The sequence below is a fragment of the Chiloscyllium plagiosum genome, unplaced genomic scaffold, assembly GCF_037043375.1.
Source record: "Chiloscyllium plagiosum isolate Xiang-an unplaced genomic scaffold, Cpla_swu_hap1 HiC_scaffold_7, whole genome shotgun sequence".
Taxonomy (NCBI): Eukaryota; Metazoa; Chordata; class Chondrichthyes; order Orectolobiformes; family Hemiscylliidae; genus Chiloscyllium; species Chiloscyllium plagiosum.
In genome coordinates, this window is record NW_028270145.1 from 81233017 (window position 1) to 81249453 (window position 16437).

A 16437-nucleotide genomic window follows, 5' to 3' on the forward strand; every position below is an offset into this window, starting at 1 on the left:
AGGTTTAGAGCTCCTTTTTAGTGGAGTTGCACGTAGATAGGATAGTGAAGAAGGTGTTTGTATGCTTTCCTTTATTAGTCAGAGCATTGAGTATAGGAGTTGGGAAGTCATGTTGAGTCCATACAAGACATTGGTTAGGCCACATTTGGCACACTGCGTGCAATTCTGGTCTCCTTCCTATTGTAAAGGTGTCGTGAAACTTGAAAGGGTTCAGAAAAGATTGACAAGGATGTTGCCCGGCTTGGAGGATTTGAGCTACAGGGAGAGTTTGAATAGGCTGGGGCTGTTTACCCTGGAGCATCAGAGGCTGAGGGGTGACTTTATAGAGGTTTATAAAATCATGCGGGGTACGGATAGGATAAACAGACAAAGTCTTTTTCCTGCGGTTGGGGTATTCCAGAACGGCAGGGCATAGGTTTAGGGTGAGAGGGGAAAAATTTAAAAGGGACCTCAGATGCAAATGTTTCCTGCAGAGGGTGGTGCGTGTATGAAATGAACTGCAGAGGAAGTGGTGGAGACTGGTACAATTACAGCATTTGAAAGACATCTGGATAGCATATGAATAGGAAGTGTTTAAAGGAATATGGACCAAGTGCTGTTAAATTGAATTAGATTAGATTAGGATATCTGATCAGCATGGGTGAGTTGGACCCAAGGTTCTGTTTCTGTGCTATACATCTCTACGACTCCATGTGGGGCAATCTGGAATATGAGGTCAGAAATTTAGGATGAGGTGTAGCAGATTTAAAAACAGGTATGAAAAGAAACTGCTGCTCCAAAAGGGTCACAAATCTGTGGAATACACTATCCTATAGCTTGATCATTGAGTAAATTTATAGAGAAGATAGAAAATTTTTAATTAGTAACAGGTTGAAGGATTATGGGGAGCAGGCAAAAACATGGAGCTGAGGCTGGGATTAGCATAGCAGGCTTGAGGGGCTGAATTGTCTATTCCTGCTCAGAATTCTTACGTTTGTACATAAAGTTGATATTAAGAATAGTTAAGACCAGAAATAGCAATCAAAATAAATTTTAGTTTCAAATACATTTCAGTCAAGCCAAGAAGCAATCATTTCTTGGAGTGCAGTTTCGGTTTAAAATCCAAACTGTGTAATTTGACTGTATTCCAGAAGTGATCTGTGAAAAAGAAATGAACAGTCACTGATAGCTAGGATCTGGAAGATTTGGACACACTAAGTAGCTAAGTAAAATCATGGATCAGTCTTATCATTGGGAGGATACCATTCACCTGAATCTTTTATATCAAATAATAGGCTGGAAACATTTATTTCTTGCTTGTCTTTATTTGTGCCTATGTCTTCAGGATTGGAAAGAATACAAGGTCACTGTTACTCCACTGATAATTTCTCACTTACTCTTCATTGAAGTTGGCAAATTCCAGAATCAGTAATACTTAAGATAATTTTTTTCTTACTTTCCAAACAACTTTACCACTCGAATCAGGAATCAGTGTTCATAAATAAGAGATCACCAATTAAAAAAAGGGAAGAGGCAAGATTTTTTTGTACAGTGAGTTATGATTCTTTGAAACTCTCTTTCTGAAAAGGTCGTGGAATTAGAGTCTTTAGATATTTTTAAGGCAGTCATGCCTAGATTCTTGTTAAGCAAGGAGGTGAAAGGTTATTAGGTTTAGGTGGGGGTTTGTGGTTGTAGTTACAATCAAATCAGCCATGATCTTATTTAAAAGGGGAGCAAGCTTGAGGGGCTGAATGACCAATTTCTACCCAGAGAGTCATACAGCATGGAAACTCACCTTTCGATCCAACCAGTCCATGCCACCATAACCCCAAACTAAACTCACTCCTCCTGCATGCATTTGGCCCAAACCCTTCCAAACATTTCTGATTTATATACTTATCTAAATGTCTTTTAAACATTGTAACTGTATTTGCATCCACTGCTTCCTCTGGAAGTTCATTTCACACACAAACCCTCTTCGTGTAAAAATATTACCCCTGATATCTTTGTAAAATCTTTCTCCTCTCACTTTAAAAATATGCGCCCATTCTTGAAATCTGACATTGTAGGAAAGACACTTGCCATTCACCTTATCAATGCCCCTCATTATTTTATAAACCCTATAAGGTCACTTGTCAACCTCCTACGATCCAATGAAAAACGTCCCAGCCTATAGAGTCTGTCCTTCGATCTCAAACCTTCCATTTCTGGCAACATCATGTTAATTCTCTTCTGAACCCTCTCCAGCTTAATAATATCCTTCTTATAACAGGGTGACCAGAGCTGGACTCAGTAACTCCAGAAGAGGCATTGCCAACATCCTATACTCCTTGTGCATATGTTGCAAATTCTTTGGTCATATTGCTTCTGGAAAATCCGTCTAAAACTAAGAAGGATTGTAATGAATTAGTTGTCATTCTCACCTTTAGTATTCTGTTTCACAAGTTGGACTGCAGTGTAATGGATTAATGGTTATGGTAATGAAATAGTGCTGTGTATCATGATATAATAATGACATCAGCAGTTGAGGTGCAAGCATCTGAGAAGTGGGGGGAGTATTCTGCACAAGACACTGCAAGTATAGAATGTACTGTGATGTTAAAAAAGGAATTTTGAATACAACATTAGACCTCAGTTGGTCACAGACAGAAAGAAGCCATCTCAATCCAGAACAGACCACAAGTTACCTGAAATAGTATTCAAATGGAACCAAACTACTCACCAGATCACCTTCTGAGAGGACTGAAATTCGCCAACATTTTCTCAGCTTTCATAATGGGTTTCAATGCCACCTAGTTCCACATATTACTTTATTGAAAATAACTTATCGGAAACTGGCGTATTCAGGTCTCTGATCGTGAAATCACCACATTAGTTTGTTCGAGTAAAAGAGAATTAGAAAAGGTCCAAGATTAGGCCATAAAGACGATTAGGTCCATTCTCCCATTGGATAAGATCATAGCTGAACTTATTTTTATATATATATGTAAGTATCATTGGTTGAACAAACTAATCAGAACAACAGAAGAAAGGCTGAGATTAGTATTCATGATTTGGACATGCCGGCGTTTGACGGGGTGTACAAAGTTAAAAATCACACAACACCAGGTTATAGTCCAACAGGTTTAATTGGAAGCACTAGCTTTTGGAGCGCCGCTCCTCAACCACCTGATGAAGGAGCAGCGCTCCGATAGCTAGTGCTTCCAATTAAACCTGTTGGACTATAACCTGGTGTTGTGTGATTTTTAACTGAGATTAGTATGTTTATCGCAGGTCACTTCAAGCTACAAATACTATGATTTCCAATACTATTTTAGATATTTAACTGACCATGTTTTAAATTATATTAAAGTAGGGAGGTGTTCATAAAGGAATTCAGTTGAAAGTACTTTTACTGTCCTTTTTATTTTAGGTGTGACCTGTAGAACAGGTAATGATCAAAATGTGGACTTTATTGGATGCTTGAAGTGGGCAAGACCAATGCCTGCACTTGTGCAGAAATGTCGCATTCCTTGCCATGATGATTGCATGTTCACAAACTGGAACAAGTTTACACCCTGTGGAGGAGGCTGTGGATCAACGCATAGTCGGAGAAGATCGCTGATAGGTAAATATTGGGCATTGACAATTGTAAAAGGCTTGACATATTACATCAAATATAATCACAGTGAATGAGCAAGTTTCCCATTTCTTATCATTAAATTGATTTTTTTGTTTTTACTAGTCATATTTTTGGAAGCTCCGTTACACTCTCAAACAATGATTAATTGTCATGTCTTATAGCATTAATTTGATCTCTCACACTACTGTGTAAAAGCATACTTAACAGAACAGAACTCATTAGTTTTTGTTTTAGTTTTCCAAAGACTGTAATTTATTGCCAGCCTTCAGAAAGTAGCAATCACAACATGTTTTTAATCATGGGAATTATGAAAAAATTTTAAACATGGTTACTTGCCATAGAGTAAATTCACGTTTATGTTTTAAAATTGCACACTTTAAAGTGTTGAGTGGCATTTAAATAATAGATTCTGTTTTAACAATCTCATCAGATTAATAATTGGTTGATTTACTATTATTATCTTAGGTGATGTCATTTATGGAGGAGTCAGGCTTAAATCACACTTAAAGAAAAGATAAAATAGAATAAATCATTACATCTATCACAATGACGCAAAGTAAAAATACAATCTCATCTATACCAACATCACTGCTTTTTAGCACTGAAATACCAGGGATAAATCTCTTCTGTAACACATCTATAGATTTACTTAACAATTTCTTTCAATTCCTGATCATGACAGTTTGAAGTGACAATGTCTTTCTTTACATTTGACACAACCAAGCTTAGATTTTCTCAGTTTTGAATAACACATAAGGGTTCTAACCAAACACTTCTGGTCTGGAAATTTCAAAGTAAATCTTTACCCTGAGGCAGCACACACCCTAACTGTTCTGAATTATTGCCTCTTTTTGGAGGAACCTCACTTTTTTTCATCTAATCCCAACTAGGATATCTGTGAACTGAAAGCAAATGATTTCCAAGCTATAGGTTTCCCCTAGTCTCTACCTGTTTCTAGCTGCCAACAAGATCTGTCAATTTCTGTTTAGAAAGTTAGTTTTTGTGAAAAATCATATGTCTAATATATTCAATGACGTCTTCCAGTCTTGCAATTGGACATGAATCAATTTTCATCACATGTTGTCTTTGTAATAATACAGAATCACTGTGAGCCATCTGTTTCTGGCACGATCATGTCCTGTGAGCTTCATATTCTATGACTCAGTTTGAGAATTTCATTGTCCATCATGACCTTAATCTTCTCCCTCTCTAAAATAATCTTTTAGATTGAGTCTGTACAGATATTGTTTTATTTGGTAATAAATCTCCTACATTAGCATCATTAACAGTGAAAAACTTTTCCTATGGCCGAGGCAAACAAATCAATTTATGATTCTGCAATTACCTCTTTATAGTGTTACTCACTATATAGTATTCTGTAAGGTAACATGTCATGTTATCTCACATATTAAGCACCTTAATGTTTTCCAGTCTGAGCAGTTCTGATGGGATGCATGTACCTGAATCATGCTGGGGCAAGAATAATGACAAATTGAATAACTAGGGTTCTGGAGAGGGCTTTAAATAAAAAGTTGGTAGTGCAGGGAGGAGAGGCGGGGGAAGAGGTGGGGGGAGGAACTGGTATTCAGTTGCTTGAAAAACTGTGGAAAAAGTTTATGGCTGTGGATGGAGAGGGCTCATCAAGGGTTATTACAGTTTTCAGAATGAATTATATGGAGGACAGTATGGAAAGGCTTAGGAACTGAACTTCAGGCATAGCAGATAAGGGAACAGTTATGGGAAGGGAGGCAGCCAATGCAGGACTGAGGGTGTTGTGTTTAAATGCACAGATAAGTAACTGAGCTTGTAGTACAAATTGAAATTGGCAGGTATGATGTTGTAGGTATCACAGAGATGTAGGCGCAAGGGGATCAGGGCTGAAAATAAGTATCCAAGAATATGTATCCTTAGGAAAGAACAGGCAGATGGGCAGAGGGGACGGGTTGCCTTGTTAATAAGAAATGAAATTAAATCAACATGAAGAAGTGCAATAGAATCAAAAGGCATGTACAGGCCTCCTAGAAGTAGTCAGGATATGGTGAAGAAAATAAATCAGGAGATAGGAAAGGTACGTAAGAAAAACACTATTATAATAATCATGGGGACTTGCAAGTAGACTGGGTAAATCAGGTTGGTAGTGGATTTCAAGGAAAACAAATTCATGGAATGTCTACAAGATGGGTTTTGGAGCAGTGTGTGGTAGAGCCCACGAGAGAACAATTATTCTGGATTTGGTGATGTTTACTGAGGCAGATTTGATTGGCAAGTGAAAGGGTGCAGTGGCCATAATATGATAGTATTCACTGTGGAATTTGAAAGGGTTAAGCTGGAATCAGATGGAATGGTATTATGATTGAGTAAAGGTAACTACGAAGATGTGAGGGAGGACCTGGTCAGAGTTGATTAGAATGGAAGCCTAGCAAGGAAGACTGTGGAGCACCAATGACAGGAGTTTCTGAGGGTAATTCGGGAGGCATAGCAGAAATTTATCCCAAGGAAGAAGAAGGGGCAGACAAGGCAACTGACGAGGGAAGTCAGGGACAGCATAAATGCAAATTAGGAAGTGTAAATGTGGTGAAGGTGGGTGGGAAGCCAGGTATTTAGAAGCCTCTAAATGCCAGCAGAAGATAACTAAAAAAAGCAATTAGGCTAGAGACAATGAAATATGAGAGTAAGCTAGCTAGTAATAGGAAGGATTGTGGAGATTTTTTAGGTATATAAAATGTAAGAGAGAGACAAAAGTGGACATTGGTCCAGTGGAAAATGAATCTGAATCTGAATCAAATTTTATTGTCATGGGTACTCAAGAACAGGGGTACAGAACTACAGTGAAAAGTGTACACTGTCACCATTCCTGGTGCCAACTGGTACAAAATCTTAGGTACAAAGTAGAAAGATTAGGAAATAAAGTTAAAAATTCAACATAAAAATCCTTCTTAGTATAAAATTGAAAAATAAAGAAATGAACTTAAGAAGACCTTGTCATATTGAACTTTTAAGTGCTGAGCCATGGTGATCTTGCACTCCCCACAAGGGCTCAATCTCCTCCATGCTTAAAGCCACCACAGACGTTGGGAGGCCTTGGGCTTGCTCTCCTATGCATTGGACTCACTCTCTCCCTCTTCTCCATGGTCTCTCACTGTCTCCTGCACTTCATCGCAATGGGCTCACTCTCTTGCTCTCCCCCATGCTGGGCTGGATCTCCACTTGCTACACACCACCGCCGGCAAGTAACTTTGCCTCAGGTGTGCTGGACACCTTGAATCTGACAATCTCTCCACAAAATGTAAATAGATTGAAGTAAGAAAAAAGGTGTGAAAGAAGAAATAAAGTAAAAGTAGATGGAGCAGGTGAACTCTGGGCAGGAACATGATTGCTGTGCTGCTACTGCCGCCATCTTGGAAATGAAACTGCGGAACAAAGAAATGGTGAAGCATCTGAATAGGTACTTTGCATCAGTTTCACAGTGGAAGACCCTAGCAGCATCCAGAACTTTAAGAGAGTTGGGGTGGCAGAAGTGAATGTTGTGGCCATCACTGTAGAGAAGGTGCTGGGAAGCCTACCAAAGATCTTCTGGCTCCTGCGTCTGACAGCTGCAGGTTAATCAAAGGTCAGCAATTCTCTAGGGCCGGCAGTGCCACTTGAAGTAGATGTAGCTGCTGGTACTGCAGCTGGCTGAAGTACCAGACCATTACTGGGGAAAAGGTAGGTGAGATAGGCTTACTGGCGCCAGTCAGAGATTGCCAAGGTAGTGAAATTGTCAGTTTAAAGGGCATACAGGAGTTATGGTGGGACAGCCCTGTGGCAGTCATTGCTGCCAGCAGATCCTTGGTAGGCTTTCCAGCACCTTCTCTACTTTGATGGCCACAACACTCAATGACTGCCACAGGGCTGTCCTACCATAATTCAGCTAACTGCAGTACCAGCAACTGCGTCTACTTCAAGTGGCACTCCCAGCTCTAGAGAATTTCTGACCTTTGATTAACCTGCAGCTGTCAGATGCAGGAAAGTGCTCCCAGGTCATGACCAGAGCTTATCTCTGACCAAGTAAGTGATTGAATGACAATAGCAACATTGGGGAACCCAGAATGAACAAGGAATACTTGCCACAGACTCTCCAGCCAGCCTCAGACACACCACCATAACCACTGGATTCCATCTTTGGTTTTCCAGGGAGGTAACTGTCCAGGCAGGTAACTTTGGTCTGCCTTATTTACCACCTTTTTCATGGTATCTGGAGTGTGGATGGCCTTCCTGTATCATAGTGATTCAAACAGCAATCATGTTTCAGACTGTGAGTTGCAAGTTGCAATGTTTGGAATTATTTCTTTATGCAGAGGTTATTCAATAAATAGAGTTGGGTGAGTAAATGGCTGATTGAAGTCAGAATACTGGGTATATTTTAGAAACAACTTGAGTGTACAGCTAAAACAAATTCAAAAGCAAATTATTCCAATGGTGAGGACTACGAAAGAGTGCGGAAGAACATAAATTGGGTAGCAGGAGAGAGATAGATAGCAGGTTGGACAAATACAGCTCAAAATTAAAGAAAAATGAATCACTCTATTTTAAGTCAAAGAAATATGTATTGAGAGAAAGAAGAAAGAGAAAAGCTCATCTGATAAAGATTTACTCAGAGTGGACAAGTATAGGAATTGTAATGTTTAGACACTCTGTGTGTGGTTCGTTGTTTTTGTAAGCAGTGTCATAGACAATAGAATCTATGAGATAATATTGAATTAGTAAAAGACACCGGTTTTGCCATTTTTGTAGGATTACTTGCATCTCATAATACATAATAAGCAAAAGTAATGAAACGTGCAGTATAAATTCATATCATGTTCTTTGGATGACAGTCAGGCTTGAGAGTTTATTGCTGTATTGGAGCTGAGAAGGTTGAGGAGCCACTTGGACAAGATGTTATGATTTGAATTATTTTATTTCCATTATTTAATAAAACATAATGAGTGGGTAAGAAAATAAATGCTCACAGCAAGACTGAAAGGGGAGTCAAATTATTTAATAGTATTATGTGTAAAACACAGAATTATTTCCAAAAAAAATCAGCTACTCAAGCTAAGCCCAAAAATGTTTGTAAAAATGAATTATATAGTTGTTTAAAAATAAGCAATTTGAGCTTTGGAATTGAACAAGACTATAAAGTTAGACTAGTCATCCCATATCGTACACAATGTAGTAATAGTCTAATGTCATGTCATAACTAATCCTGTTACACATTAGAAAGAGGTGACAGGAATTCATCATGGGCTTGATCGAGGTCTGAGCAATGATGTGCATTTGCCCATAAATTTTCCATGGGTTTTTACATTACACATTGCTGTCAGTCAATCAGCCAAAAAGCTTTGTACCTTTCATGGGAGATCTTCTTCCTGTATAATTAAGCCAAGCAACTCTGCATTTCCTTAGCAAATCAGATTGAAAGATTAGTGACAAGCAGCATAAAGTTGGAAATAGGAAGTACCTGTTTAACAACCTTGCAGTAAAGGCCAAATGCAATTTGCCTTTGTAATTGCTTGCTGTACCTGCATGTTAATTGATCATATTAAAGTGTGTCTGAACATTGCATTTAGAAGTTTCATGCCTTTTAAAACACATTCAGTTTTGCTATTTTTACTACCATAACGAATATCTGCACAATTCCATACGTTATCGTCCACCTGTCAACTTTTTGCCTGCTCATTTAATCTCTATGTCCTTTTGCAGCCTCTTCATGTCCGCCTTACAGTTTACATTCCCACCTAATCTCAGTCCCTTCATCATATAGATTACAAATATCTGAGGTCCAGTACTGATCCTATGGCACACCAATACATTCAGATTGCCAATATGAAAATATCTGGTTTATCCCTTACTTCCTTTTTTCTTTTTGTGAACCAATCTTTTATACTTTGTCAATTTATCAAATGTCATTTTAAAAACTATGTATGTAGCATTAGGTCGCTCCCTTCTCTTTTTCTGGCTGACCTCAACAGTTTTCAGAAAGTCTGAAATAAATATGCCATATGTGATTTAGCTTTTATAACTTTTAGCTTGAGAATCATTCCTTCCAATTTGGTTGAGCCACTTCACATGACCATTGATGTACTCTTTTTGTCCCCAGAGCCTATGATTATTGAGGTGGCCGCTCTTGCTGTGCTGCATTCTCCCCATAATGAAGTCTGAAAGACCATGATTCATCTTGGCACTCTCTTTGAGACCTTTCAGTCCTCTCACATATTAACTAGTTCCAACACTAATATCTACAGTTTCCTCCTGTGACTGACAATTCTCATGTCCTCTAAGTAGAAAAAAGATAAATTCCCAGCCTAAAGCAGCTCCAGCCTTGATATCTGACTTAGGCCCATTCTATGGACAGACTTTACAGCAGGTCTTTACCGACTTGTAGTGCTACCTTCAAACTGAGCAATAAGGCAAGACCCAGGCTATTTTATTTGACATACCAAATGACAGAATTCTGATCCTTGATCTACAGTTGCATGGATTTCCAGGCTTGTGGTGGGCCAACTGCTTGACTAACTGTTGCCAAATCCCCTCCACCCTGGACTAGAAATCTCCCAGCTTCTGGACTGACTGTGACACTATCCTCTGATTCACTGGAGTGTACCCTCCAGCCATTAAGTATGTCTTAATCTTTCCATTCACACATTGCTGTGCTTTCCAAGCACATACACTATGTTTGTCACATGGACTTTTGGGACATGCACTGCCTCTGACATAGCACTGTGTCACCCAGCAAGTTACCTTTCTCATTCTCTACAGGTACCAGCGTCTATGCTTCCTTTTGAGCTAAAGAGTCACCTGTGAAACAAAAACTGCTGGCCCCTGTCCCATATTTCTGTTTCTGTGCATGGAAGTGCAACCTGTGAAGCTGATAGTGATGCAATAAGATTGTCCAGTTATGTGGAGTGATGGTCCAGGGATACGTCCCGTCTTAGTCAACATGCAGTTGTGGAAGTTTAAGCAAAAGTGAAGAGAAGGAACATTACAAAGTATTGGTGGAAAATCGAGTACTCATCCAAACTAGTAACAAAGGACCAAAGTCTCCAAGTGCTTGTTTGGCTGATGCAATTGAATTTCTGAAACACTAAGTATCTCATTTGAACAGAAATTAATTGGGAAAGCAAAATTAATTCCAATAATTTGGGTAATTAATGGGATGCAAATTCTGGTATTTTGATTTCTCACCATAAGTTGGTGTCCATATGATCTTGCAATCTTGTGAATGTTTATTTCAATGAGGGGAATCAGATTTTTTGACACTTGTTTGATTCACTCATTGCGCATGCAATTGTTCTTTCCACCTCAGAGTGGAAAATCCTCCCCAAGTTGTTAGGTCACGATAAATTTGCTTTGTTCAACTCTTGTGCAGTAAAAGTGTTTTGTTTAAAATGCCAAACATTGTGTTATAAGTCTTTCAATTAATAACTGAGTTTGAATGTCACCTAGAAGTTAATGGTCTATACTGAGATTAAAGGAAAATAAACTGTCAAATAATGTAAGAGGCAAACAAAAGGTCATTTATCAGTTTTGAATTTCCACACATGTTTGAGGTTACCCCTCCCACCTGCAGAATTGATGATTGATTTTGATGAGAGTTAAGGACAGAATAAAAAAGAATTGTTTAAATATTTTGCACAAATCGTTCCAAACACCTTTCATATAACATGAGGAAAATGAAGAATTGTGGAATGTAATTTTTTTCTTCTGTTCAATTAGGAAAAAACAAGAAGAAAGAGAAGTGCCTCAAGGAGTCACTAGTTGAGACCAGGTCTTGTCCATGTGACAAATATTTCAGCCAGCCACAAGGGAATTGGTCAGATTGCATTCTTCCTGAAAACAAGGTGACACTGCAACTTGGCATGAAGGTACAAGGAGATGTCAAAGACTGTGGGAAGGGTGTGCATTATCGAGCCATAGCCTGCTATGACCAAGATAAGAAGTTGGTGAACCCTTGGCTTTGTAGCAATTCTGGTATGTCACAGTTGTTATAAATCTGATTAAAATTTCAGTGGTGTGGCATTATTTTATTTCTGCAAGTAATAATTTGAGAAATATTGCAATTTATTTACTTTATTTTGCAATGTAAAATTTAATTGCTCTGTGCATCAAGGAAAAGGCTTTGAGGGCAAAAGAAACAAACATTTCTTTTCCTCTCCTGCAACAGAGTATCAATAGCAAGTATTTCCAGAAAAACAAACAGAAAGTGCTGGAGAAACTCCGCAGGTTAAGGATAGGGACATGATGTAACGACAAACACTTCTTTGACATCCTCTCCACAAGAACACACTATACATATAGCAGAAAGATCACAAGCATGTTTTTCAATTTCTCAACATTCTACCATCCAGTAAGTGTTAACTTTGATATTCTAATCCTGACAGAAGGTGCATCCCAAAAAGGCCTTGGAACAAGTTAACTACAGAATGATAAGCATAATTCATTTAGTTCTAAGGTTCTTTTGTCAATTCAGGCTAACTATTCCAACATTGCAAAACTCAACCTAGTTTTTTAGTTTTCAGATACAACAGTTGCACATGTATCTGTTCAGGAGGAACTTCATTGTCCCTATCGATTGCAAACTGTTAGAAATGGTCTGTTGAAAACCTCTACACCCCCATGACTACAACATCAATGTGTGATTATTCCAGGGTATGATTTAGAAGTGCAATAAAATCAAGGATCCCACTGGCCAACTCCAATGCTCTTAGTTAACTTTCAAATTCTACGACAAGATATTCTTGAAAGATATGGGTGGACATTATCGAATCTAAACTGAAAGATAGTCTTGACATCGATTTCATACATTTTGGTCACAGTAAAACAAATGAGCAGATTCAGCAAATTGTGTTAGATGATGACCAACTCCAATGAAGGTCATTGTCAAAGAGTGTTTTGAATATATCCAATAAGTCAGAGAAAGTATATTCCTGTCAGGGTGAAAGGGAAGGCTGGTAACTATAGGGAATGCTAGATGACTAAAGAAATTGAAGGTTTGGTTAAGAAAAAGAAGGAAGCATATGTCAGGTACAGACAGGATAGATTGAGTGAATCCTTAGAAGAGTATAAAGAAAGTAGGAGTATACTTAAGAGGGAAATCAGGAGGGCAAAACAGGGACATGAGATAGCTTTGGCAAATAGAATTAAGGAGAATCCAAAGGGGTTTTACAAATATATTAAGGACAAAAGGATAATTAGGGAGAGAATAGGGCCCCTCAAAGATCAGCAAGGCGGCCTTTGTGTGGAGCCACAGGTGACTGGAGAGATACTAAACAAATAATTTGCATCAATATTTTCTGTGGAAAAGCACATGGAAGATATAGACTGTGGGGAAATAGATGGTGACATCTTGCAAAATGTCCAGATTACAGAGGAGGAAGTGCTGGATGTCTTCAAATGAATAAAGGGGATAAATCACCAGGACCCGATCAGGTGGACCCAAGAACTCTGTGGGAAGCTAGAGAAGTGATTGCTGGGCCTCTTGCTGAGATATTTGTATCATCGATAGTCACAGGTGAGGTGCCGGAAGACTGGAGGTTGGCAAAAGTTGTGCCACTGTTTAAGAAGGGTGGTAAGGACAGGCCAGGGAACCTGACCTCGGTGGTGGGCAAGTTGTTGCAGGGAATCCTGAGGGACAGGATGTACATGTATTTGGATAGGCAAGGACTGATTCAGGATAGTCAACATGGCTTTGTGCGTGGGAAATCATATCTCACAAACTTGATTGAGTTTTTTGATGAAGTAACAAAGAAGATTGATGAGGGCAGAGCAGTAGATGTGATCTATATGGACTTCAGTAAGGTGTTCGACAAGGTTCCCCATGGGAGACTGATTAGCAAGGTTAGATCTCATGGAATACTAGCCATTTGGATACAGAATTGACTCAAAGGTAGAAGACAGAGGGTAGTGGTGGAGGGTTGTTTTTCAGACTAGAGGCCTGTGACCAGTGGAGTGCCACAAGGATCGGTGCTGGGCCCTTTACTTTTTGTCATTTACATAAATGATTTGGATGCTAGCATAAGAGGTATAGTTAGTAAGTTTGCAGATGACACCAAAATTAGACGTGTAGTGGACAGCGAAGAGGGTTACCTCAGATTACAACAGGATCTTGACCAGATGGGCCAATGGGCTGAGAAGTGGCAGATGGAGTTTAATTCAGATAAATGTGAGGTGTTGTGGTTCTGTTCGCCGAGCTGGAAGTTTTTGTTGCAAACGTTTCGTCCCCTGGCTAGGCGACATCATCAGTGGGACAACACTACTACCATTCGACTGGGACAACACTACTATCATAGGGCAAGCCAGACAGAGAACAGCCAGGGAATTCCTAGAGGCATGGCATTCATCCACAAACTCCATCAACAAACACATCGACCTGGACCCAATATACCAACCACTACAGTGGACAGCTGAAATTGACAACCGGAAGCGGCAGGGACAGACCACTATAAACACCGGAGGAACCATCAAAGAAGCGCTTCGCAGGAGGCTCCCAAGCACTGATGATGTCGCCTAGCCAGGGGACGAAACGTTTGCAACAAAAACTTCCAGCTCGGCGAACAGAACCACAACAACGAGCACCCGAGCTACAAATCTTCACGCAAATGTGAGGTGCTGCATTTTGGGAAAGCAAATCTTAGCAGGACTTATACATCTAATGGTAAGGTCCTAGGGAGTGTTGCTGAACAAAGAGACCTTGGAGTGCTGGTTCATAGCTCCTTGAAAGTGGAGTCGCAGGTAGATAGGATAGTGAAGAAGGTGGTTGGTATGCTTTCCTTTATTGGTCAGAGTATTGAGTCAGGAGTTGGGAGGTCATGTTGTGGCTGTACAGGACATTGGTTAGGCCACTGTTGTAATATTGCGTGCAATTCTGGTCTCCTACCTATCAGAAAGATGTTGTGAAACTTGAAAGAGTTCAGAAAAGATTTACAAGGATGTTGCCAAGGTTGAAAGATCTGAGCTACAGGGAGAGGCTGAACAGGCTGGGGCTGTTTTCCCTGGAGCATTGGAGGCTGAGAGGTGATCTTATAGAGGTTTACAAAATTATGAGGGGCATGGATAGGATAAATAGGCAAAGTCTTTTCCCTGGGGTCGGGGAGTCCAGAACTAGAGGGCATAGGTTTACAGCATGGAAACAGACCCTTCGGTCAAACCCGTCCATGCCGACCAGATATCCCAACCCAATCCAGACTCACCTGCCAGCACCTGGCCTATATCCCTCCAAACCCTTCCTATTCATATACCCATCCAAATGCCTCTTAAATGTTGCAATTGTATCAGCCTCCACCAACCCTGGCAACATCCTTGTAAATCTTTTCTGAACCCTTTCAAGTTTCACAACATCTTTCCGATAGGAAGGAGACCAGAATTGCACGCAATATTCCAACAGTGACCTAACCAATGTCCTGTACAGGCCACAACTTAACCTTCCAACTCCTGTACTCAATACTCTGATCAATAAAAGAAAGCATACCAAACTCCTTCTTCACTATCCTATCTACCTGCAATTCCACTTTTAAGGAGCTATGAACCTGCACTCCAAGGTCTCATTGTTCAGCAATACTCCCTAGGACCTTTCCATTAAGTGTATAAGTCCTGCTAAGATTTGCTTTCCCAAAATGCAGCACCTCACATTTATCTGAATTAAACTCCATCTGCCACTTCTCAGCCTATTAGCCCATCTGATCCAGATCCTGTTGTAATCTGAGGTAACCCTCTTGCCGTCCACTAAACCTCCAATTTTGGTGTCATCTGCAAGCTTACTAATTGTACCTCTTATACTCGCCTCCAAATCATTTATGTAAATGACAAAAAGTAGAGGACCCAGCACCGATCCTTGTGGCATTCCACTGGTCACAGGCAAATTCCCTTGTTCATGCCAAATTAGAGATATCATTTAATCAACTTTTTTTGACATACTGACTGCGATATTAAGTATGTTCAGTGTATCCCGACAAATTGTATCTATCAATGTTCCACAGTTCATTTGTGTACTCTTCAAAGACATGGGCAGGAATGTTTATTATGTTATCTTTTCTCCTCTCTACCTTCAGTCCAATGGTCTCCGAGTTCAGTGTTTATTCTCTAAAGTCCATGATCATTCAATATAGAGTGACTTGTCAATATTTTCGGATAATTATGTTAAATGTACATGTTCCTCCTCTAAACAATGTTTTATCCTCAGTGGCAGTTCTCATATTTGGGAGTCAGATCGACATATTTCTTCCTTCCACACACTCATCACTGATGTGTATAATGCATTGTTGGAAAGAAGGGAGAAAATGAAGCAAGAGTATGAGCAACAAGAATGCATACATGTTTCCCAATTGTGCTAGGACAAAGCTTAATCCTTTGAGATTTTCATGCAGTTGCATGAGTTCATGAAAAGATGTGTCCAGTCCAAATCATTAGCCCATATGATTTTCCAACTGGCATTTCTCAAGTCCTCCAGAGAAAATGTTGACATTCTAAAACTGCAAACTATCAATCATCTGGATAACAGTGACAAATCAATAAAGAATGACAATGTAGTTACTGAAGATATCATACCAGACAACAACCACACATCTATGACAAATGATACACATCCATCTGCAATGACAACCAGCACAGCATAGAATGAAGTTACACATCCAAGTTGTAACAACAGAATAAGAGACCAGATCTTGTCGTGTCATGTGTCTGTCAAGACGTTACCTGAGTATGTTGAGACAACATATCCAAATGATTCCCGTATTTTATAGGATAAAGGAGCAAGTTATATCATAGCATAGATTCTAACCCAGAATAGCCTGTACTATTGAAGCAGTTACATCTCATCA

General features: G+C 39.5%; 1 protein-coding gene across 3 annotated transcripts in view; it reads left to right on the forward strand.

The window, feature by feature from the left end:
- The window catches only part of thsd7ba (thrombospondin, type I, domain containing 7Ba), a 919481-nt gene that overhangs the window by 607694 nt on the left and 295350 nt on the right, over nt 1-16437 (forward strand). For all 3 annotated transcript variants that reach the window (XM_087989223.1, XM_087989224.1, XM_087989222.1), the window contains 2 exons: nt 3392-3586; nt 11339-11593. In XM_087989223.1, coding sequence (XP_087845349.1) covers nt 3392-3586; nt 11339-11593 — 450 coding nt within the window. The remainder of the gene's footprint in view (nt 1-3391; nt 3587-11338; nt 11594-16437) is intronic.